The 26,417-nt window shown below is 37.9% G+C and overlaps 1 protein-coding gene across 3 annotated transcripts in view; it reads left to right on the forward strand.

The window, feature by feature from the left end:
- Window positions 1–26,417, forward strand: part of SRBD1 (S1 RNA binding domain 1) — a 184,197-nt gene that overhangs the window by 75,613 nt on the left and 82,167 nt on the right. For all 3 annotated transcript variants that reach the window (XM_045828690.1, XM_045828692.1, XM_045828691.1), the window contains exon 15: window positions 21,800–21,891. In XM_045828690.1, coding sequence (XP_045684646.1) covers window positions 21,800–21,891 — 92 coding nt within the window. The remainder of the gene's footprint in view (window positions 1–21,799; window positions 21,892–26,417) is intronic.

The following is a 26,417-nucleotide window of genomic DNA, read 5'->3' on the forward strand; positions in this document are numbered from 1 at the left end:
AACATAGAAAAGGCCTGTGTGTTTGGATTCCTCTTGGCCATTCATTCATCCGCGGAGATCAGGATCCTCCCTCCAAGTACAAGGAGTCTCGTGAATGACTTACGAGGAGCTTCAGGGCAGAAGGGGAGGTCAGAGAGTCCCTTCTGTACCTGCTGTGTCTTGAGTTCTTTCGGCTTAAAATAACTATCCCATCGAAGTGGCATATTTGGGGATGACATATCCGGATTCCCCTTACTTTCTGGTTTTACTTCCTGTTAGCTGTGGGGTGTACTCCAGGGGTCATTTGTGAGTGGTTGTTGGATTCTTGCTTGGCCCTTCTCAACATGAGGTTTTCATCTCTTTTGGAAAGAGATAAATTATCCTTGGGAACATAGGCTAGATGTAGTTTAAGGGGACTGTTCTTTCCTCTAACAGCACAACATGAGGTTTATTTTTCCACAATTAACATAGGTGTGGTATAGGCTTAATGAAAAGAACTGTTTGTGTATGAGAGTTATAATGGAAGGGGGAGTCATTTGCTTCACCAGTGAATTCTTTGCACTATAAACATTTCATTTTGCAGTTCCATTAGTTACTAAGCTCTCTTGTTGCATTCAAATGCATTTTAAATGGAACTTGACTTATGAAAAATCTGGTTAAGAGCAGAATTGTCGCCTTTTTGTTCAGAACACAAGTGGGTTGTCACTTGGAAATAGAAACTTCAATATATGCTCTTGGTTTAAATGCCCGAATTGGGTGTGCCAGAAAATTGTGTTATTCTTTGAAATTTAAAAACATATCTTCAACAGATAAGTATAATTCAGTATCTTGGTAGGATTATCTTATATATGCTTAGGTTTCCTTTACATTGGGTTAAGTGGTGGATATTTTGCTGAATAGACCAAACTGAAAGTTTCTAAGTCTAGAGCTGTGGTTAGCAGCAGGGCTCTGGAAGTTAAATATACTTAGGTCATGTAAATGTGTGTTGAACTAAGGGAAGATACTGCTTCGGTAGAAAATTTGGGGAAATGAGAGTCAATTATATGAAAATTTTCTTTTCCTTCCTTTAAACAATCTTCAGGTTTAGAATACCTAGGAAAATAATGTTTTAACTGGAAACCCCATTTGGCAAGGCTCAGGGCTTGACAAAATGTGTGGGTCTCCCTGCTGCTTTGCATAAGAGATGGATGACGGTGATAGGGGAGGAGAGAAAGGAATCAAATGTAGTATTGCAGCGCCTTTGCAGGATAAAGCAATGCAAAGAAAATAGCCATGCTGTGTGTCTCAAAGGGCCCTTGTGTGGGTGTTTCAACTTAAGAGGGGATTAGCATTGGAAGTCTGTGATCATGTCAAATATTTGTAATTGAAGGTGGCTGTTGAAAATAATTCTTAACATAACTGAGTCCAAGCAGTCTTACTGAGGATGAGGTAAGTGGAATGAATAGGAAATGAGCTGTTTGTCATCGCCTGACCACAAAGCCAAGAAACTTAGTATCTGGGAATGGAGACTTTAGAAAGCAGAAACACTGGGAAATGTTTGCTAATTCAAATCAAAAGGCTTTTTGTGAAAAGTGCAGAAGGAAGATATACATGGGAATATACAAGGTCTGCCCAGAAAGTATCCAGCCCTGTAATATGAAAAGTAGAGATATTTATTGAAGAAGATACAAGATATAAGAAACATGATACCTAGGACAGTGATGCCTCAGTCCCCTTCAAAGTAGGCATACCTTGGGGCCTTACACAGTTCTCCCAATCACCATCAGCTGCCCAGCTGTATTTTCCTGAATCTCATTAATGCTCTGAAATCCCTTCCATTTAAAAGGTGGTTTTAGTTTTGGGAAAAGCCAGAAGTTGCAGGATGCCAAATCTGGGCTTTAGGGGGCTGAGTCACCTAGGTGATTTGATGTTTCACCAAAAAACTGCATGAGATGAGATGCATGTGTGGTCATGTTGTCTGATGAAACTGCCAAACACCAGCTGCCCATAGCTGTGGCCTTCTGAATCATCCAAATAGTTTCCGTGTAGGAATATTCAAGCTTAACACAAAATTTGATGTAGATTCATTGCTCTACTTGCTCAGTCATTTTGAATGTGACGGCCACACAGTACACATGCTCACTCAATGGCATCTATCGCCCCCACTAATGAGTACAGTAAAGTCACCATTATTCACACATGTGCATTCCAGTCCACTGTCCTTGGCTGATGTTGTGTAAACCGTTCTTGTTATATTGACAGTGACTGGACTTTTTCCCAAGAGACTCCTTCATATACCATTGAATTTTTTCTTTTTAACACTGACCTTTGCCACAGTTAAAAACAAACCTTTTGGTTACTTTAGTAGGCACAGGTTATATAATAATAGTAGCCACAGGTCATATAGTGACTTTTGCCAAACTGTTAAGTATATGCTTCATGTAAACAGTCTTATTTTATGAGCTTGTTTGTCCTGTTGACTGTATTTCTGTCCTTTGAAATCAAGTCTTAGAACTTTTGGGGGAAGTTCATGGACAATAGGAAGTTCCTTCCAGTAGATGAATGAGACGCTCACTTCTGGGGGTGAATTGTGAATGTTGTACTGTATAAATTAATCTGGAGTTTCAGGTGAAAAAGATACAGCGGGATTGTTTGCCAAAGAACATGTGTGCACTCAGGCTACTAAGGAATGAACACTTCTATAGGGCAGTCTGGGCGTGATACGCAGCTTTTGGAAAACAACAAGGCAAACAGGAAATGTTTTTCTCAGAGGATTTTACTTGCTCGTCCAAAGCAGTAGAGAAGCATTAAATGATTTGTGGTGGACTTTGTTGTCCTGAAGCACCTTCTACCGTCTGAAATTCAGTCGGCTCTTGTGCCAAGGGATAGATGCACTGACTCTGTCAAAGAGTAAGCGAAGATTTCATTTGACTGTGGTTTGTTAGTTCACTTATGTGTATCCGGATCTCCAACCTTGGCTTTTTATAACTCTGTCATTCACTATGAAAACACTCATGTTTCTCTTTTTTTCTTTGTATTTGTTCATTTGAAAAGCCTTTCAAAAGGAACTGCAGCCTGCATATGATTATAGCTATCAGTAGCACTCAAACTAACTGCTGAGATGAAACTTTTCTTTTTGGACCCCGCTAATTTCAGATACCAATAGAAAAAGAAGAATTTTCCCCCATTAAAAGGCCCGACTTTACTAATTGGTAGCTGCTCTTGAGGTTGAGCTAGATTTTTCAGGGACAGCATGTGATAGAACAATTTTTGACATTTTAATTTGACAAGAAACAGTTCAGGGAAACGACGGAGACATGTGCCCGAAGTGAAGTCTTCTCTTGCTGTGGTCGCGATGCCAGCGCAGGGAATGCCTTTGAACGTCTGCAGCACTTTGCACACCCTGTGATCCATTTAATGTGATAGTTCGAGCTCCGTGGCAGGCCTTTCCTTGGGAGCTTCACCTAAACCGCTCTTACAGGGTTGAAAGGCTTCTTTCCATGGATATTACAATGTAGGGGGTGAATGCAGCAAATGCTAATCTTTGTGAAAATTACAGCTTTCCATAAGGACAATAGATTTAGGGACAACGTGTACATTCTATGTCTGTTTATTATTTAATCATATTAGAGTCTGCAGCTTCCAACTCAGAAGCATAATTTGTTTTAAAAGTTTGCCTCTGGCATTGAAAATGGTGGAATAGGCTAATTTCAGATACAGGTTATTTTCTGTGTTGTTGTATAACTTTACATAATGGAAAATTTATATTTTTAAATGAAGTTAAAGCTTGAAGAAAAGATAGAGTATACATACACATTCCGCTAGCTAATTTGTTTCTGAAAAAACTATCTTAGAAATTTGTGTTTCACCAAGTACATTGGGGAATTTTTAGAGGGCCAAATTGGAACTGAAGTGGATGTTTGACAAATACCTGCTGACAGACGACTAGTTTCTAAGTTTGGGAAGTAGGTTGAAAGAAAAGGAAAAGGGATTTTTAGTTTTTTCTTTGTGTGTGTGTGTTTCTAATAAGTGAGCTTTTGTTTTTTAATGACTAGATAAGATTAGAAATGGATACTCTCAGACTTGCCCATAATGATGGTGATTTATTCCAGGCGAGGAAAAGATACTCATTTTACTACCAGTATACCTGTCCCCCTGAGATTAGGGTGGATAAAAGGTTTGGAGAAGTAGACTACTTAGGGCCGATTGGTTACATTGTGTTACTTTTTTACAAACTATTATTAGTTCGTATCCTACATGTTTTGGTAGAAAATATTTTAATGAAAAAACACTTGAATGAATTTGCCAGTCCTGTAGGTGTATGTGTACACGCTTACTCGCTATCGTGAAAACATTTATGTGCCTGCTTCCCTTGCTTTCCCTTCCTCCCTTTTCTCTCCTTTTTCTTTTTCCTCCCATTTAAATATGGGGAAAAGGTTAACATCTTTCATATCATTCTGTATGAATGCCCATGATTATAAATAATTTTTCTTGAAGATTTATGATATAAATAATTTTTATATCTATTTCTCTTAAAATCATCTATTTCATTTAGCAATTCATGGTTTATAGTTGCTCATGAAGAAGAAACACCACCATTCAGTTTTCCTCCAGAGTGCAAGTCAGTTACATAAACAGGCGCACACTTGAGTTTGTATTCTAACATCTTTCTGTTTTTGCTTTCACTTGCGAATGAAAGCGATGTTGAAATATGACTCCGAGTGTGAGGTGTGCATTAATATTACTGTAGAGACTGTAATTTTACTTACAGTTTTTTTGTGTTTGAGTTAGAAAACTTGAAACTAACAGGAAAATTTTGTTGGAGCTCTTTGATAAAACATACATTTTTAGAACAACTCCAAGTCATTGAAAACTTTCTTTGGAATGGAGACTACATACTTAAGACAAACTGAGTGGAAATAAAGTAACGTTAAAGCTCTGTGGCCATTGTGCAGACTGACTGGGAGGTGACTGCCAGCACGGGGAATCAGGAAGTCTGTAGTTTAAATTCCTCGGGATCAGATTATGTAGAGGATTTTCTTTACACATGGTGTTAAGTCCATATTAAATGACAGCTGTAACTGTCTTTTACTTTTTTTTACCCTTCGGAATCCCAGAATACAGCGTTCACTTTCTTCTAACTTGTGTTATTTTTATATTTGTTTCTAATTTTCAAGAGTATATACCTTTAAGTTATAGTGTCACTAAATATCTGAACAACCTTCTAACTTTCTTTAGTGTATTGTGTTTTTAAAATTACGTAAGTATCTTCTGGCCAGGATTTAAGAATTTGGGGCATGGAACTCTTTTAGGAGGCGTTGGGTAAGAGGTCTTACTTTTAGGTAAGATAAGACCAAGATCTTATGTTTACTCATTTGTTAGTTTTAGGGTTCCCTCCACCCCAGTCCTCACTCCCATGATTTTGTCTTAGCATTAAGCACTGTTGAGATTAAATACATTTGCCAAAAAATAAAGTCCAATAGTTAAGATTTAAAATTGCCAGGAATATCAAAAGAGATACAAGGTTTTAGAAATCTAAAGGGAGATTTGACTGCATAGAGATTTATTTTTACATTTTGGAGAATGTTCAGTGATTTTAATAAATACGGTCCTCTGTGCTTTTTAGCTTAATCAAAGAGGTAGTTGCAGTGAGGGTCACGCCAGTCTATGTTTAACTGCCCTGTTTGGACTCTTGCTTTGCTGTGGAGTGAGGACATTGATGGCTCTTCACCATGACATTGAAAATTATGATATAACTGTATCGGGCTTATCCTAGTTCTGCTTACATTTCAATTGCAATGTGTACTAAACCCAACTCCAGTGCAAAGCTTGTCCATCTGCATGATGTTGAGTAACAAATGTTCTTTGACAATAGCATCTCCCTTTGTTTTAGTGACATTCACCTTTGTTTCATTCCAGACCTGCACAGCGGCTGGTTTTTATCCGTGTTAATGAAAAAAACAAAGTTCCTCTATTTTTTCCTCTAAAGGGAAAAAGTTCCTCTAAACTTCCTCTATTTCAGTGGGCAAAGCAGAAAAACATGAGCTTCTGGACATTTGGAATCAAGTTAAGAAAATGTATAGGAAAAAAGACAATAGACATGGCAAATAATCATATCCAGGTAATTGTTTTACAGAAGCATAAGGCTGCAGACTAAATGGTGAATGAGAAATGAATTTAGAAAATTTTACTTTTATTTAGTATTTATTTTATTTTAATTTATTTAACTTTAATTAATACATTTGATTTTCAAAATGCAGGCTATACACGTGAGAGTACTTAGTCCTTATGTGAATGTGGGTATTTACCTTTATCCTTTCTATGCTGTGTATGTTAATCGGCCTTAAAATAAGATTTGAAAATACGAAGATGAGGAGTTACTTGAGCAATGGCACAGAGTTGAAGGATAGTACTTGCTGGTGCCTTGGAAGAGAACAAGACGAGGTGGGCTCCAGGGAGTTGCGTTAGTGGGAAAACAGGCAGAAGGGTGTGGCACACAAACAAATTCTGGCGGGGTAGCCACAGGGAGGGAGTGTTGTCGCGCAGAAAGGAGGGAATTACAACATCATGCTTGTTCTGCATGGTCCCAGGGGTGCTCACGTTAACACTATATTATTTTACAATATTACTAACTTGAATCCAAGCAGAGTCCTAGCTCTTTTTGTGTCTTTTATTTCAAGATACAAGAGGGAAAGTGGTGTTTTGTAGTAGTATTCGTCTTTGGCGTACTGATCCCTTGTATATTCCAATAAAGTATCAAAACCTAAATGGTATTGAATTATCTTTCCCGTGGGTAGGTTGTATCATTAATCATATACTGACTGCTCATGTGAGCAGATCCTAGTTTGTTTAGTTTCTGGTATATCTAACCAGGTGACTTGATAGTGAATGCTCCTTTAATAAATAACTTCTTTTTATGCCTCTCCAGCTTCTCCTGCTTTGAGTATTCTTCGGAAATCAGTAGTGTTTCAGGAACTGAGATCTGAGCAGAGGAAGGTAGGCCATCATGTTGTGCCGACCTCTGAAACAGAAATGTCTGTTGGTTGGTCTTCGTAAACAACTTTCAGAGGCTCCACGGCTTTCTTATTATTGAGGAACCTGCGAAAAGATGATTGGAAGGAGAGGAGGGGTGGAGGGTAGGTAACTAAATAGAAAAAAATCTGACTTAACAGTCCAGAGCAGGGTTTTTTTTTCAAGTCTTGGTTTCAGATGATCTTCATCTAATTTCATTTAACTTTTTGGCTTTCTTTTTACCCCACAGGTAAAATGAAGAGGGTACTTAAGAATCTGACTTTCTTATAGGAAGGTAGTTTGACTTAGTAGATCTTAAAACACTTCCAGAAAGCTATACGTATTAGGGAAAGGCAGGAGATGTATATTATTTCCTTTATAATAACTGAAAATGATTTTGAGAAAATAATACCCACGTTTAAGAGGAAGCAAAGCATTCTGTGGCCTTTTTCTTCTCTGCGTCGCAGGCGGTGGTGTGACCAAACCCTCTGGCAGACGGGAGGCGGACGGGCGCCGTGGCCCTCGGCTCCTTTCCCTTTCGTGGAAGCCTTGAGCTGAGCACTTTTCTGGGCAGCTCATCTTTAGCACCAGATCCTTGTTCTGATAGTGGCACCTGGCACTAGATTGATCTGAGTGAGTCTGAGGTTTGCTCTTTTCAGAATGTGCTCTCCAGGCAGCTTCTGTGTGGCTCCGACGTGGCCACATGTTGCTGCTGCTTTCCCTGCCTTCCGGCACCACCTGTGAGGCTGAGGCCTTCTGACACCTGCCATTTGGAACCTGTACTTGCTGGAAAATGTCAGGATTTTCAGACAAGCTGAAGACAGATAAAACTGATTGTTCTTCCTTTTCTCAGGCTTAGGCGGAGGGCATTTGTTCATAGATGGATGAGCTGCCAAAGTGGTATAGTTCTGTTAGTTTTCAGAGAGCCACACCGGTTTTGTACAGAAGATTCCGATGCGTTTATGTTCTTATTCTCTTCGGTGCCTATTTGGTGTGATACTAATTTGCAGTTTGTATAAGCAGAAGTTTTAGTGGTTTTTGTGCACTTGTGCCTGTGTGTCTTTTACCAGATTAATGGTGTGGGTTGGGGTGTAGCTTTTCTTACTCCTCATTATTATTAAGAATCCCACAAGGAAACTGCAGATTTTTGAGGGTGGGCTCCTGTTATGATCGTATTGCTATGCAGATGCGCACACCGGTGACAGATCTTAACTGGTCCGGAGTAAGACCTCCTGTCTGAGGTCCTCACTGCTGTTTTTCTGTTTTCCATTGAGCCAGCTTAGTGTTCTAGCAGCAGAGGCCTGATCTGTAAATAAAGGGCTGGAGAAGTGGTAATGTGTTGAGTTTGTTCCCTCTAGTAACTGTACATAATTGGCTGAGGAAGGGGCTTAGACTCTGGTGTAGAAGAAGGCCTAAAAACCATTGTTATTATTTTGCTTACTCCTTCCTTTCAATCTTTTGGATAAATTATAATTGGTTGTATGCTATTGAGTAAACTCTTTCCTCTGTTTCTTAAATCACGATCTTTATCTTGGATCCCACGTTCAGTTACATCACAGAGATGATGATAGCCTAATTTGGTATAATTTGGAAGAGACGTTTCAGTGACTCTAGTTATTTTGAATCGCAAAAAAATGATGAGATGCCCTGTCATTTACTTCATTGCGAGCCAGACCGTGTTGTGAGACAGCGGATCACGTGTGAAACCGTATCCTCTCACATCTCTTCGGACGGCTTCTTTCTTACGTAGCTTAGTGGACGAGGGAGAATGAGCATTTGGACAACAGGCTGGTTCCTTGTAGTGTAATTTATGAAGACTGGTAGGAATGTAAAACACATCTCCAGCAGTTGGAAGGCAGTGAGGACTAATGACTTATGTTATCAGTAGGATCCATGGATTAGAACATAGATGTTTGAAAACACTTTACAGTGGAATCCTGGTAGTTCTTGAGTAAACAGAACTCCTTGCTTAGGGTCCTAGGTCAACTTGAATTCTATAAAGAAGAATTTTTGTTGAAAATTTAAATAGATTTTCTTCATCTTTCAACTACCCTATTGTTATAGTTTTTTCCTAGAGTTCCAGAATATGTGAATGTGGTCATGGTTATAGAAAGTGTTCATGTAAGTTTCTTTATCTCATGATTTGCAATTTTGATATCAATAATCATCAAGGAGTAAATGTAGTATTTTGGGTTTCACCTTGGAAATGAGTAATCTTAATATTGCATCTACCTGATCAAACATTTCCTGTATTCTTAAAGTATGCTCATACATTTGCAAATATGTCCAGGATTTGCACACACTTGCAAATCCTAGACAAGAGTTGAATTTTCACTGCCATCTTTGACCCCTCTTAACTCAAGGTACAACTGACTCTCAACCAAGGATGGGCTATGCTGGTATATGAATTACTTTAAAAGGTCTGGAGGTAATGAAGAATAATAAAATTAGATAAAAATACCAAAATAAGTCAAATGTATCTTTTAGGTAGTATTCTCTTTCCTATAATCTCTGTCAGGGTTCACCATTTATCTCTGTTCCCATTAATTTGCAAGGTGGACACATTTCTTACATTTTTGAGCCCAGTGTCAGTGACTCTGCAAACACCGGCTCAGCAGTCCACGCTCTCCAATGCCAGTGCGCCAACAGTGTTCCCCCACAGGCCCATTTACAGCTGACTTTATTCATTCCATAACGTAGTAAGGCCAGTTCATTACGAGTTCTCTTTCCCTCCTTAAAAGAATAAGTATGTTTAGGATAATACTTATGAGAGGCTTTGCTGAAACAAAACAGAAAAGCAGATACTGCGAGTGACATTTACATATTGCCTATGCAGCTGGGAACTACTAAGCTGTCACATGTTTCAGGAACTTGGGTTTCTCTTTTTTCCTAGACATAAATTTACAGCGTGGCATTTCCACTCCTAGCAATCTATTTGAGAGAAATAAAGCATATGCTCACTTCAGAACTTACAAATGAACGTTCGTAGCAACATTATTCATAACACTAGAAAACTGGAACCAGCCCAGAAGTTACTCACCTGGTGAACAGGTAAACAAAAGGTGGTATATCTAGAACAATGGAATGCCATTCAGCGATAAAAATGAAGTGCTGATGCTACAGCATGGTTGCATCTGAAAAACGTGCTAAATGAAGAAGCTGGACAGAAAAGACCACATATTTTATGATCGCAGTGGTATGAAATGTAAGGCGAAAGGTAAGTACATTACATAGAGGCGGAAGGTAGACTAGTGGATGCCTGGGCTGGCGATGAGAATGAGGGCACAAAGGATCTTTGGGGCTGGAAACATTCTGGAATCGGGTTTGGGCAACGGTTGTACCATGTTTACTAAAGGTCATTGAATTGTACCCCCACGATGGATGAATTTTATGAAGTGTGAATTACACCTCAACAAAGTCTTCGATCTGTGGCTCCAAACCTGCAGCTTCAGCATCACTGGTGATCTTGCTAGAAATGCAGATTCTCTGCCCTAGTGAGCCAGAAATGATGGGGGTCTGTGTTTTAACCCCCTCCAGCAGATTCGGAAGCACGATAAGGCTTGAGAACCACTGCTCTAGAGTCAAGCAAGTTTCGAAGGAGATGGGGGTAGGTTTTGGGTATAGTTCACGCACATTCAGCCGACCCAGTTCCTGTAGTTGTAGGAAAGGTTTGAATTAAGGACTGTTGTTGTAGAGTTAAGGAAAATTACAGGGCAGTGGGAGTAAAAATAAACTGGCCTTTCATGTTCTTGATATGTCCCCATGAGAAGCTTTATGATTGTGATGTTTGTGTATCACATATGTTAGTAAATCCCTGAGTTCTTTTAGGCTTGCTGTTACTTAACGAACATAGCATAAACAGGTTCATTTGCCATAACAACAGTGGAAGTTTAGATCCTTGAAAGGAATTATTTTTTCTAAATATTTACACAGTGTAATATAGCAGAGCCAAAAATGTGTAGTGAACCCAGAAAGTAAAGATCTGACAGCAGATACGAAGTGAATGGAGCAGCCGGATGAGCTGAGCAACTCAGTCTCTCCTCCCTCTGTTCAGTGTACTTTCAAAGTCATCATTAGAAGAGGGTTTGATTTAGAGCGGTCTTCTAATGCTTGGCATATGCTGCCAGGGCTGTCCCACGATCCCCCTACCCCAGCGTGATCTGGATGACTAAAAGCAAGCCTGAAGGTTAAGGCCGCTCCAGAACAGGGCTTGGCGATCGATCCAGCCTGGAAACTGCCAGTTGGCAAATGTAGTAGATGAAGTTTGTGGAGAGTGTCTCCCTTCACTGCGGGCTAATGACTTCTGCAGAGGTGCAAGTTCACTTCAGAGAAAAGTAGAGGTTAGGTGGGGTGGGGGGATAAAACAAATGGAAGAGAGGGGGGAAAAGGAGGAGGGGGTAACCAGCCGGGTACGAAAATTGATAAATGTATAGGTTCCCTGAGGTTGTCAACAGTAATGTTTAGAAGACTATTAGGGAGTGTCACACAATGCATAATTATTTCCAAAACTATTCAGCTGGAGGTAGAAGTGTACTGGGCTTTAAGTTGCTGGTAAAATATATCTTAGTTTCTTGTCGCTGTTTTATTTTTCATTGTCTTCCTTTGCTTCTTGCCTTTTTTTTTTGTTATTTCTTAACAGTATTAGTATTGTATTGGGTTAGCCAAAAAGTCCATTTAGTTTGACCATAAAATAAAAGACACATTTTTCATTCTCACAGTAACTTTATTGATTTGGATATTTTGAGTATGTCAGCTGTCTCCCACATGGTAGAACGTTGATTTTTCTCAATGTCTCAATTTGATAACTGTCAACTTCACCTGGTCTACCCGACTAGAGCATCATCCAGCGAGAAATCTCCAGTGAGAAACTACGCAAACCACTTTTGACATATTCGATCAACCACAGCACCTTCTCCATATACGGCACAAATCTCATTTTGCATTTCAGTTGCATTTTTACCTTCCTTGAAATAACAAAGCATAATGTGCCAAAAATGTTGTGTATTATCTTCCATCTTCAACATTAAAATGGCTACACAAAAATTCACCAATTTTGATGTGTTTTTTTTAAATGCACACTAATATGACAGCTGTCACAATACAAATCTAACAAAATTGTTTCGAATGACGTTAAAGACAACTAAGCACTACTAGAGCCATCTTACAGAAAACAGCCAAGTGAACTTTTTGGCCAACCCAATATTACATAGTACTTATTAGCAAAATATTAGATTATGTCTTCTAAATTGGTCATTTGATTCTGATTTCTGTTATTGGATGGGTAATAAAGGAATAAAATATTTTGCAAGAAGGTTCATTCTAAAAAGTGTATGCCATAGCAATCTGAATTCCTCATACTTATTAGTGGATAAACTCCATAGATGTATTTATGCCAAAAAAAAAAAAAACCCCACAAAACCACAACAAAGGTGAGGTAGCAAAGAGTAAATAAAGGAAACGTCTCTTTGTCAGAAAACTGCAGTGCTCTATATACAACTCTTGATTTATATTTGAATAGAACTGCATTTGAAAAAGAATAAGTGAACACAGACAATCTGTTATTATATAGTGAATGCAAATTGATAAAAATTTGACAGTTTCGGTGACAGCAGCAAGAATCAGGAGAAACATTTTGATGTGTGTGGGGGTATGGAAGGTAGGCTGACATCATGTTATTTAAATCAATGTGTTTCAAAATGTTGGCCAAAGGACCATTTTAATGACAGAATTAGATCAATATTTGTTCCCTGCCGCCTTAGGTTTTGTGTCTGGTTAGTAGGGAGCTCAGGATGTTCACAGTGCTGCTTTAAACACCACCTTCTTCCACCGTCTGTGAGTGTTCTCCTCAAGCCTGCTTTCCTTGTCCTGGAGGCAGAGGGTCTTGTTCTGGGTCCTCTGTGTGATTACTGTACCATTGCTAGGCCTCTTCTCTTTGGAAAATGCTCATCTTTTTAAAGAAAGCTTAGGACTTTTTTTAAAACCAGTAATTGGAGAAGTGCTTCTAACTGGTCTTCCACCAGATGGCGCTAGTGTCACATTCCTGAAGGTGAGCTCTTTCCATGCCATTGAAATCTTGAAGGTGGGGTGTATCTTTTTTTGTGTGTCACCGTATTTTGCCTTTGGAGTTTTTGACACACCCTGATTTTCTGGGATACTACTGTATCACCTCACATCTTTTTTGTTTTGAATAGTGAACTGGTTATACCCTGGTGATCATGAAGGATGATTCGAGGGATGTATTTATAGGCCAAGGACTGAGTGAAGTTTAAGGATATATAATGTGCACTTTATTGTAAAATTTTTTGTCACTCATTTGCTTATCTGAGCTGTTTGTACAAATGGAGATCTTGCTCTTAACTTTCCTTAATCACTTTTATTTTATAACTATCATAAAATTTTATTGTTTTTGATCTCCTAGAATCCATGTTTGGAAATTATTACTAACAAATGATGTGTTTACCCACATTTAAATTCAAAATAACTTTAATAACTTTAAAAGAAAGTTTGGTGAAGAAAACTGTTGGTTATGTGTGATATCATATTTCCTGAACAATTAACAATTGTCATTTTAAACTAAAATTTTAAACTTGTTCTGTTTACAAATAAATTATAATTTATGTTAACATAAGGAAGCACATAATTACCATTACATGGTTATTGAAGAAATATTAAACAAACAAGAATACAATTAAAGGACTAACTCATTTAAATAACAACATTATATTATATAACCTACTTTTTCTTTTGTATATACCTATATTTTTAAAAAATCAGAGTTGGACTTAGTTTTGAAATCAGTTTTTTTTCTCATTTAATGTTTTGCAACAATAATTTTTTATTTTTATTTTATTTTTAAAGTATATTTTACTGATTATGCTATTACAGTTGTCCCCTTTTCTCCCCTTTTCCCCCCTCCGCCTGGCATCCCCCTTCCCTCCAGCAATCTCCCCCCTTAGTTCATGTCCATGGGTTGTGCATATAAGCTCTTTGGCTTCTGCATTTCCTATACTGTTCTTAACCTCCCTCTGTCTATTTTGTACCTACCAATTTGTATTTCTTATTCCCTATATCTTTACCCCCTTCTCCTCTTTCCCCTTCCCCTCTGATAACCCCTCAAATGATCTCCATATCTATGATTCTGATCCTGTTCTAGTTCTTTGCTTAGTTTGTAGTTTTTGTTTTTTTAGATTCAGTTGTTGATAGTTGTAGATTTGTTATCATTTTAATGTTCATGGTTTTCATCTTCTTTTTGTTAAATAAGTCCCTTTAACATTTCAAATAATAAGGGCTTGATGATGATGAACTCCTTTAGCTTTACCTTATCTGGGAAGTACTTTATCTGCCTTTCCATTCTAAATGAAAGCTTTGCTGTATAGAGTAATCTTGGATGTAGGTCCTTGCCTTTCATGACTTTGAGTACTTCTTTCCAGTCCCTTCTTGCCTGTAAGGTCTCTTTTGAGAAATCAGCTGAGAGTCTTATGGGGACTCCTTTGTAGGTAACTCTCTGCTTTTCTCTTGCTGCTTTTAAGATTCTTTCTTGATCTTTAACCTTTACCAATTTAATTACTATGTGTCTTAGTGTGGTCTTCTTTGGGTCCATCTTGCTTGGAATTCTGTGTTTCCTGGACTTGTATGCCTATTTCCTTCACCAAATTAGGGAAGCTTTCTTTCATTATTTCTTCAAATAAGTTTTCAGTTTTTTGCTCTTCTTCTTCTCCTTCTGGTATCCCTATGATTCAGATGTTGGCATGTTTAGAGATGTCCCAGAGCTTTCTTATTCTCTCCTCATTTTTCGATTTCTTGTTTCTTCATTCTGTTCTAGTTGACTGTTTATTTTTTCTTTATGTTCCCATTTGTTGGTTTGAACCCTGGCTTCCTTCCTTTCACTGTTGGTTCCCTGTGGATTATTCTTTACTTTACTTAGTGTAGCTTTCATTTCATCCCTTACGTGTTTGCTGTACTCAGTGAGGTCTCTAGGCTTCCTTCCTTATCCCGTGTTTTAAACTCTGCATCTGATAGGTTGGCTGTTCTGTTCTTGCATTTGAGCCATATTTTTTGTCTCCTCAATTTGGCAGCCTCCTTGTTTTTGTTTCTGTATATTAGGTAGAGCTGCTTTTACTCCCTGTCTTGGTGCACCTGTTACATTGTATGGGGCGGAGCCTTAGGTAATCGCCAGGGTGGGGCAGCCCACTTCAGGCTTTGTATGTGGGGTCAGAGAGGGGACAGTGCCACTGCCTGACTGCTGGAGGTTTGTTTGGCACTTGCCCCACTTCCAGTCACTTTTGCGACTGGCACCCCTCTATCCGTTGCCCTGGTGATGATTCCCAGAGGGAGTGGGTTTGCATATGTTCTAGGACCTTGTGGGTCGTTGAAACAGACTGTCCTGAGAGACCTGCAGTTTCTTCTGACACCCCAACCCCCACTGATTTTTACAGCCAGGAGTTATGAGACTTTATTTCCCTGGCGCTGGAACCCTGGGCTATGCAGTCTGGCCTGGGGCTCGCTCCCCAGCTATCCCTAATGTGGGACCACCCCCGCCGCCGCCTGGCCACCGCTGCCTTGCTGCCACCACACCCAAGTCTCTCTGCCTCAGCTCCGGTCCTGCCCCTCCTGCCCTTCTGGAAGATTATGTCGTCTTTTAATCCTCGGTTGTCGGACTTCCACCCAGTTCAATTTTCTGGCAGTTCTGGGTGTTTTTTGTTTAGAGGTTAGTTGTAATCCTTCTTACAGTTGTGCGAAGAAGTGAAGTATGTCTGCCTGTGCTTCCACTTAGACCCGAAGCCCTCTGCAACAGTGATTCTTAATGACAGGGTAGTTTTCCATTTCATGAACTGTTACACCTAGGCATTTTATTTTTCAGTTTCTTTCAGTCAGAGCTGTCCTATGATGAATAGTGCCTTACATTTTTTGATATTTTAAAATTTCCCTCAGGTAAATTCTTAAAAAATAATGGCTGGTTCAGAAAGAATGCATATTTTTGTGACTCTTGGTCTGTACTTTCAAATTACCTTCCCAAAGAGTTCTACAGTTTAAACATCTTTAACAGTATATGATTTTGCTTGTTTTAAGAAACTAAATATTGCTCATTTGAGATTCCCTGAAATGATAATTTGTCACTAAATAAAGGACTTTAAAATTGCTTTGATATTTTCTTAGAAATAAACCTTGCCCTTTATATATTAAATCCTAGAGTTCCTTTTATTTATGTTGGTTTGGGTTTTGGTCTTGTCTAAAGACCAAATTTCTATTGGTCTAAAATACAAACATCTATTTTTTCATGCCTCAGAACCGGTTATCTCATATGCAGAGCAAAGATCCGTGTTTCTTAACTTTTTTAGCACTTTTGGTAACTTACTGAGAAACATAGGTCATTTAACCCTCTCTTCATATGAATGTTTCTGAGTCTGAAAACTTGGAAGAATGGTTTTCAGATGAATTATTTTTAAAATTTTAGGGAAATGAGGTATGTATGTAGCAGTTAGTGCCTATTTTTTGGTGGGAAGAAGGAAGAAAAGAAAGCTGCTAGATATTGATAAAGCAGAGGAATTTTAGTGTACTTCATGAAGAATTAAAATCATCAGTTATTAGTTTAAGCAATAAATCCTGTCTGATTTTTGATATCTTACTAAAATACTTTTATTTAAGTGGATTACTTTTAAATTAAATTCTCTTGTTAACTCAAGGAAGCATATAATTTATTCAAAAATAAGAAAAAAAACTATTTTCTTACTTAGAGAGTAGGGAGAGGGCCTCAGGAGACCCATGTAGAGGCTCCACGCACCCTTGTGAATGAGTGTGGAAACTGTCAGCCCAGTGACTGGGAAACACAGCTAGTTTTCCTGTCTTGTGAAAAGAATTTCCCTCATCTCAGTTTGGTAAAAGAAATTGCCATTCTCTTACTGTCAGAATGAATAGTTATTGTAAGAAAACTACTTGCAAACTTGGTTTTAAAAGATGCATCAACATACTGTCTTGTTAGAAGAGATTTATAAACTGTGGAGATACTAATTCTGTAGTTCAAATGCATGGTTTAAAAATTTTTTTAATCCTTATGCCAGGATATGTTTATTGATTTTAGACAGAGAGGAAATGGGGGGGAGAGAGAGAGAGAGACAGAGACAGAGACAGAGACAGAGACAGAGACAGAGACATTGATGTGAGAGATAGGTTGCCTCCCGCACAAAGCCCCAACGGGGCATCTATCCTGCAACCTAGGCATGTGCCCTGACAGGGAATCAAACCTGTGACCTTTGGTGTACGGAATGATGCTCCACCCAGCTGAGCAAGCACACCAGGGCTAAATGTATGTTTTCTTAGAAAAAATAAATGTATGGATAAATAAACTGATTTATGTAATACTTACGTAATATCATTGAATTTTACTTAAGATAATAAAAATTAGTATTTTTAACTTACAGTTTTTATTAAAAAATTTTTAATTACTAAGAGTAAGAGAAATGAAGCTTAATTACAGAGTGAGCAGAGATTAAAAAGCAAATAAGGGAATACCATAAATAATGATGGCAGTCAATTAAAATATATAAATGGGAAAAATGTACATCATACATACATAATTTTATTCACATATATAATTTTAAAATGATCTGAAAAAAAGTAAAATTTTCATTCTCACTACTTTAAAAATGTTGTCAGTGGTTTAAAGTTTTCTTATACCAGGCTGAGATAGTGACACAGGTAAGTTTTATCTAATTTCAAGGAACAGGTTATATCTGCCTTATAAAGACTCTTCCAAAGAAAACAGGGTAGAAACATTCCCCTATTCTTTTACTAGCCAGTATTCATTTACAGTAGACAGGTTTTGAAGCCAGAAGCAGGACAGGAAGAGAAAAAATATACAATCTTATTAAAAATGGAGGCAAAGTACTAAAGAAAATATTAGAAAACAGTCCAAGAAAAAAAAAAGAAGAAGAAAAGTAAGTGCATTTATATATTGTGGGCATTTTACTTGCTTTTCATGTTGTAAGTGTGTGTGGTTTTTTTTTTTGTTTGTTTTTGTTTTTTAGTAAAAAGACCGAGAAAGGCCTGGAATAGGGCTGAATTAGATTAAATGTTTTTAAATAAAGGACAATTTATCTTAGAGAATTAGCACAATAACACATAGGTCTAGTGAAGAGAAGAGCAAACCCAGTGATAGCTTCTGAAATGTATTTGTGTATTTAAAGCTCCAGACAACATGTGCATCAATTGAGATGTTTGTTGATCCAGCAATACGAGCAGCCTCAGAGCACTGTAACAGTCTCAAAGCCTTAGTTCTGTTACGACTGTATCAGTTAAATTCCCTCCAAATAATTCTGCTCAGAGTCCTGTCTGCTTTATGGGAAAAATAAATAAAATAATCAAATTACTGAGATAATGAACCTAATTTGTTTACACCTGAGAGAAATTTATTTTGTGAAATATAAAACTTATTAAATCACTAGATATCTGAATATTTTGCAAGGTTTATTTTTGCTTTCCTCAAAATATAGTAGAGATAATTGGAATAATTTTTAAATAGTTTCCCAATAAACAGAAACTGGCTTATAAAATCTAGCATACTTTCTACTGAATGTCTATCTTTGACCTGCACATAGGAATGTAAAAAGGAAGAGAGGAGGCATTTTAACTTGTTCTCAGCAGCTTCTCCTGGAAAAAAATTACTGCCACTGCAGCTTGATTTGTTTCATGTAATTCTTGCCACATCTCCTTCTTAGATCCATGTATGAGTTACATTGGAGTGATCAGTGCTGGGATTTTTCTGTTCAGTTAGATTATTTAAGCATTCTGGTCTGTGCTTAGTACTGAACTGTTTATCCGATCCATGCTATCCAATAAGTAAAGCATATGAAATTTACTGCATTTTGTATTGATTTAATATTAATGTTAATCTAAAAATCTTTGGGTGCAGTGTGTCACATCTGTTTTGTATTCCTCTGTTTAAGAGAACTGGCAGTGTGGTATTTGGAAGAATATTTATTATCTGAGTGTTTTTCTTTGCAACAGTTTCCCTTAGTCTACTGAGAATTATAACTTCCAAGAGACAGTGAATCACCCAGCAAATTCTCAGGTACCCAAATGCTAAAGGCCACAGTTAATTGGAATTTTTATTTTCCATTTATGTTCCCTTTGCTTTAATAGTGGTAATTTTGGAGTCTTCTGGCAATGATAGAAAATAAATTTCTAGTGAAATTTTTTTAAAAAATATTTTTTCCTCAATAATAGGTCCAACTTGCCCTTGATGGCTCCCCTGCTTTTTAAGAAAAAACTTTGTTAGTGATTGTTGTTTTCTGTTTGACAACAAATTTTCCATGGCTGGTGATTGAATATTCTTAACCTATGGTGGTGTTTCTTAAGCTTTGGGGACGTAATGGATTTCTTTAAGTAATCAATGAAAACTATAACCCCCCCCCCCTTCCTAGAAAAAAATGCATAAGCACGAGCATTTTGTATTCAATTTTGATTAATCCCCCCTCTTTCTGTCTAGAAGTACAGGGGCCCCAGGTCAGGAAGTGCTGTTGTAATGGGTCTGAAAAATCCTGGCTGGTAGTGTTGGTTTCAACATTATGTTATGCATGGCACACTGAGATTTTTCTTTACTTTAATCTTTATTTGACATTGTATTTCTTCCTTGATTTCTGTGTAATAGAAGATAAGCATAATCTAAATCTTATTTTGGAGACAGATCACTTTTAATCTTAAAGCCAGTCTCTGAAATTGTAGAGCATATTTGAATATCTTTATGCTTTAGGTTCTACTTTAGATATATTTAAAAAAGAAACCTCACTTTAACTTTTAATCAAAAGTGAAGGTGACAAAAAGAGAAATGAGTTCTTATGGATCTGTTCTTTAAGAAAGTAGTTCCTCTTAAAACAATGTTACATTTGTTGTTTAGCACAGAAATGTGGGTTAATAGGTGGTGAAACTAATCAGAAGTTCCTTGTGCTGCTTAATGTCTCAGCCTTGAGAATCAAGCAGGTTAGGCTTCACATTTAGCTCAGTTGCCTACAAGCTATATGATGTTTGGCACACTACTTATCTGTAAAAAAAAAAATCCCCCCAAAAGGATCAGATTAGACAATGTCTGTAAAGTGTTATGTTTTATGCTTTGTGTATAATATATATTTGGTTAACTCTTAACGTATGATGACACTGGTGTTGATAAGGGACAGGATGAGTCCCCTTGCTTTTCAATTAATGGGAGTTCACTTTTTCTATTATTAAATGTAGGATAGTAGCCCTTGCTGGTGTGGCCCAGTGGGTTGAGTGTTGGCCTGAGAACCAAACGGTTGACAGTTAGATTCCTGGTCCGGGCACATGCCTGGGTTGCCGGCCAGGTCCCCAGTACAGGGTGTGTGTGTCGGGGGGTGCAACTGATCGATGTTTCTCTGGCACATCAATGTTTTTCTCCTTCTCTTTCTTCCTCCCTTCCCCTCTCTTTAAAAAAATAAATAAAATCTAAAAAAAAAATTTAGGATAGTAGATCTTGTTTGCAAAAAATAAATTAATATATCTTCTTCTTCCCCAAAATAATCTTCTCAAGTCTCAGTGCCTTACAATTGTTGTCAAAGTTCAGTCATGAGTTCTTTAAAGGCAGGGGCTAGCAAACTTAACTTTTTCACACTTTACTTATCAGTGTTGAATTATTACAATGGAGCAATACATTAAAGGTTATCCACTAAACTTTTTTCATATTTGAGGGCTATATTGAAGAACAGAGAAAGGGGGAGAGGTTTCTAAGAGTGAATTAAAAGCCAGCACTAACATGTTTCTGCTTTTGAATCTTCACACCTAGATGGTCACGTGGTAGAGAGCCACAGGTATTGCGAACACTTAGGGTAGATGATGTTTGTTTGCATATGGTGTCCTAAAAAAAGACCTCTGTTTTTTTTTTTTAAGATTTTATTTATTTATTTTTAGAGAGGGAAGGGAGGGAGATAGAGAGAGAAACATCAATGTGTGGCCTGCAACTCAGGCATGTAACCTGACTGGGAATCAAACCTGCAACACTGGTTCGTAGCCCGCGCTCAATCCACTGAGCTGTGCCAGCCAGGGCTAGACCTCTGGTTTTTAAAATGTTTGATAAACTGTACAGATTTCAACCAACCAAATGTCATCCATAAGGCAGCATTCCCACTGTGGTTAGAACAGTATTTGGAGCCAAAAAAGAAAGGATAATATATATGTGGTGCTTTGATTAAATAAATGATAAAGTGGCGTGGTTTAACATCTGCATGAAGTGAAATGTTCCCAGTTTACTGGAAAGATGATTTCAGACCCTCCTCAAAAGAAGTCGGGTAATATCCTGTCTGATCCCTTTGCTGCTCACATTGTAATGGTTAATTATAATCAGGTAATAACAATGGCAGTGTTTACGGCAGTGGTTTTTCTGTATATTCACATCTGCACATATCCACACGTGTTCATGTGCTTTGCAAGATGCTTTAGAGTGACTAGTTCAGATGGGAGTTATAAATGTCAGTCAGTAGTGGATTATAAACACAAGAGAAGCTAAGCATATTCTGAAAACTTTGTAGCTGGCATCAAGGGGCAGTATCTATTGTATTCATCTATAACCTATCTCATTACTACGGACAGAAAATGACTGAATTACTTTATTATGGGCTTAAATTTGTGTATTTCCTATGTGAAGAAAACAAACATTGCTTAATCACTTTATGTTAATGAAAAATTAAATGCTGTATGTATCATCAAACCGTAAAGAAAGCACTTTTGCCTTGCAAGTGTTTTTTCTTACCTAGTCTTATTTGTTTATTTTCTTTGACTGGACAAAAAGTTTGGAAAATGACGTTCCCCTTTTCTTTTCCCGCAGCATCGTGAGTGAGGCAGGAGCGTCCATCTACAGCGTCAGCCCTGAAGCGAACAAAGAGATGCCAGGCCTGGACCCCAACTTGAGAAGTGCCGGTAAGAAGCTGCGCACCTTCACCAAAGCATGAGGTTCTGGCATTTTGGACTTGTGCTTGTAGCAAGGAAAATATTTAAGTATCCAAGAAAATTTAGAATATATATGTATAAGAATAGGCAGGCATGTTAGAAAGTGGTTGGTTGGAATAACAGTAATTATGGAAACGGAGGAAGAATGCTGTTTCTAAAGAACACTGCATGGTGTCCTAGAGTAGAGTGAAAAGTCAGCTCAAAGCATCTCTGGTAATATTAAATGCTGGAGAGTTTACACAAATAATAAAATACTCCAAGCTCTCTTACTGTTACAACAAAATATTACTTATTAAGGGTTTTTGTTGAAAAAGTAATAATATAAAAACACTTATAATCAAATGTATGATCATTCACAGGCTTTCAGTTTATTGCTTAATATTTGTCAGATGACCAGTTTCTCTTGTCTTGCTTTGATTTCTGTGATGTAGAATAGTTAAAATCCTGTGAGTGAAGGAATTAAGACACTTCAATACATCTAGTGAATATAATTGGTATTACAATAAAATACTAGATTTGGTCAGAGCATTTTTCTGGGTAATGGGAATATTTAGACTACTTTGGTAGAAATGTACTTTTTATTTTAATTTTTTCCCTTGAATATTCTCATCAGATTTCACTGACTCTTTTTGAACTCTATATCTGGAAATACACACCTGAAATTTTTTGCATTAATTTAAAGCTAGAATTTTCTTTCTTCCATCCAGAAGAGCTTGTAGTTCCTTGTCAGGTGTTCATTCCATGGCACAGTCCCTATCTAAACGATCATCTTCTCCCACTCACATCCCCTCTCAGAAGTTTGCTTCTTCTATGAAGCTTTTCTCCACCCCATCAGCTCAGTGTGGTCTCTGCTCCTTGCCACATACTTTTGTGGCACTTGCCTTGTAATAGTAAAAATAAAGAGGATTAGGTATAATAATCATAATAGGAGTTACTAACACTCATCTTTTTATTTTTCAATTTTTTTTTCATAGAGTTCTTTTTCATTAATCCTGACCTGAGGATATATTTATTGATTTTATAGAGGAGGAAGGGAGAGAGAGAAAGAAAAACATCTATGTGAAAGAGGAACATCACTCTATTGCCTCTTGTATGCACCCAACCAGGGATCGAACCCAGGCAGGCTTTCGGTGAATGGGATGATGCTCCAGCCAATCGAGAGCCACCCGTCCAGGGCAATACTAACCTTTTTAAAGCACTTAATATATATGAAACATTGTGGTAAATGCATTACCAGAATTATTTTATTTAATCCCCACAATTGTCCTTGAGACATTTATTATTCCTACTTTATAGATGAGGAAACCAAGGCTTAAAGGGCTTAAATTAAAGATGCCTTCTAGCTAGTAAGTATGTTCATAATATTTGTACACTTTTATATAAAAAGATGCTTTTCTTTATGAAAAGTAAGGTTCAGAATCCCTCCTCCCCAAGTTGACACTGAAAGGTAATCTTCCAACAGGGCATCGGGAGAAAATATTGTCTAGGAGGTGGCCATCCCTCAGACCTCCCAGGGCTATGGGGGCTGCTGTTTCCCCTTCACTGCAGGCCCGTGTGGGTAGATAACTAGTACGGCATTGTAGGTGAGGCAAGATCGCTACATTCCAACAGGACTGTCTGAAAAGAGGAAGTAATAAAAAGGGGGATTGGTGTCTGGTCTTAGTTACTCTGATTTCGTTGTCTAGCTGTGCCTTCAGTCTGTGATTCACTGCAGGTATGCCTTCCTTCTTCGTCTCAGCTTCTGTCTGCGCGGCCATGCCTGTGTTTGATCCGTATCAACTCACAGCATCTACCTAGACATTGTTAGTCTTCAAGTCGGTCTTGGAAGCAAATCTTGAATGAAGCTGAGAGTCTTCATTCTCGGTTTTCTAGGCCCCACTTCCTTTTCAGTTCCTGTTTTCTGAGTGAGTGTCTCTTTTGTAGTGATTAATGCCAGGGGTGACTTTATCCTTCACTGGAGACCTGACCTACCTGTGAGTGTGGGTTTTACCTTTCAGCTCTTCATAACTTTACCATATCGGAATATAACAGAACCTCAACCTTCATACAAGTGTTAAACACGTGTAAGCAAATGACCTTCCTGGTATTACTACATCTTCTTTACCAGTTTGTCAGCTTATTGAAAACAGAGGTTATCCTTTATATGCTTATATTCCCCTGTCATGAATACCATGCACATGAGAGGCATTTAAATGGATGGATAGAATAGTAGATAGATTGAATTAAAATATTTATTATGTTTTTCTGATTGAAAATGGAAGATTGAGTATTCCTGTTATTTCTTTATTCCCTTCTAAAATCTCATTAAAATCAGAGTAACTTGATAGAATGAAGACTTAAACTCACTAGGACAAAGAGAATGGGAGAAAAGATAGCAACAACATTCATTTTGAAGCCGGAAAGCAGATGGCTAAGAAATGAGTAATCTAGCCAACTTGAGAAAGCTCAATACTAAGGTAGCATTGTTAGAAAACAGAACTAACCTGAAAAAGGTCGTGGAAACCCCATAAATTTAGGAAATGGACCAGGCACCTTTAGAAGTATCTTGGGAGGGCAGAGGGGCCTAAAATAAGAGGATTGATTGAAAGTCTGTTCAGAAAGCAATTAGACCAAGTTAAACATGGAATACCATACAAGCCAGCAATTCCATTACTAGGTACATACTCAAAAGAATTGAAAACAGGTACCCAGCAAATACCTGTGCATAGTGCTGCTGTGAGCATCTGTGTGCAATAGCCGAAAGCTGGAAACAACCCAAATGTCCGTAGCAAATGAATGGATAAACAAAATGTGGTATCTTCATATGGTGGCATATTATTTTCAGCTATAAAAAGAGAATGAAGTACTGATATTGCTACAACATGGATAAACCTTGAAAACATGTTAAGTGAAAAGAGCCAAGCACAGAAGTTCATATACTGTATGATTCCATTTATACGAAATGTCCGGAATAGGCAATTCTGTAGAGACAGAAAGGCAGGGACCGAGAAGATGGGGGATGAAGGGGGACTGCTTAATGGGTAAGTGTTTTCTTTTGGGGTGATAAAAATGTTTTGGAATTTGATAGAGCTGGTGGTTTGCGTAATGTTTAAGTATATGTAACTGAATTAACACCTTAAAATGATTAATCTTATGTGAATTTCACATCAATAGAATAAAACAGACCTCCCTTCCCACACATTTTGAGTAACTGTCCTTCCTTCACCTTTGACGAAGACTAGAGATTTAGTCTTTGGAGAGAGTTACGCAGGTCTTGTACACTGGAGGACATAGCTTATAAGTGAGAGTGGGGGTACCTACAGAAAACTAAGAGGGATTGAATAATTACTCATGTGCTGTCGTACAGACCTTAGAGAGAGCCGAATGTGCCACACAGGAGGCTAGGGGATTCTGACCAGCACAAGAGCAAACACCTGAAGAAACTGAGATCGGAGACACACGAAGAAATGGCCAGGCCACCCTACAGTGGAGCCCACAGTTGGCAAATCTCGCATTTGAGTGAAACACTTGGAATCAGCTTTTTAGTACTGTACCCTGGGGGGACAGTCAGGGGTCACCTCTCCTGTAGGGAAAACCTACACTGTTGAGGACAGATGCCAGAATATTCTGGAGGCGGGTAGGGAGAGTTGGTGCTTGGAGTAAGTGTTGCTCTCGGGGCGGCTGCAGACGGCTTTGTGCTGTACAACCTGCTTAACCACGTGAGGTCACTCTGGTTGCTGACCTTTCCCTCAGTCTGGGCTTGCTTGCCTGCTTTCGGTGTCTCTAACGTAATTTTTTCCTCTGATACTTACCTTTTTTGTTTCAGTATCTCTTATTAACTCATTGGATTTCATACTGTTCAACAAATTATCATTTATTAAAAACTGAACTCTTCTGTGTACTCTTTGTGTCTTTTCATCAGTGTATGTAGTCAGCCACAATGCAGACTCTCAATTACTGTGGCTTATAAGATGACTTGCTATAATTTTTTAATATGAACTTTGCCTGGCATTTCTTTTTTTCCATATAAACTTGAGCAATTTAATTCATGTTTTTATAACCCTATAGAAACACACTAACATTTTGTTAAGTTTATACCTTCTTTCAGGTTCTGCACATTTTAATTTTCTTATTCACAGTCAATACACACACAGTGTATAGATTCTCCTCCGTGATATTTTTTTGTTGACTGCTGAAGACATATGGTGGGAGCGTCCGTTTTTACCTGGGTGTCCAGAAACCAGCCGACTGGTTGAAATTTTTTCAGTTCTGGAATTGTTTTCAACTGACTTGCTTGGGTTTTCTAGGTAGACAGTCATTACCTGCAAATAATAATCTAGTTTCTTTCTTTTCAGTAATTATACCTTTTTTTCTTTTCTCATCCAATTGCATTAACTGGAATTTCTTGAACAGTGGTGAATAGTAGCAATAATCAGAGAAATACTGGTGTTATATGTGGGTAAAATAGTATTTGCCACACATTTTGACATAACTGCATTTAAAAAGTGTATAACAGC

Source organism: Phyllostomus hastatus, unplaced genomic scaffold, assembly GCF_019186645.2.
Source record: "Phyllostomus hastatus isolate PE091 unplaced genomic scaffold, TTU_PhHast_1.1 phas_scaffold_78, whole genome shotgun sequence".
Taxonomy (NCBI): domain Eukaryota; kingdom Metazoa; phylum Chordata; class Mammalia; order Chiroptera; family Phyllostomidae; genus Phyllostomus; species Phyllostomus hastatus.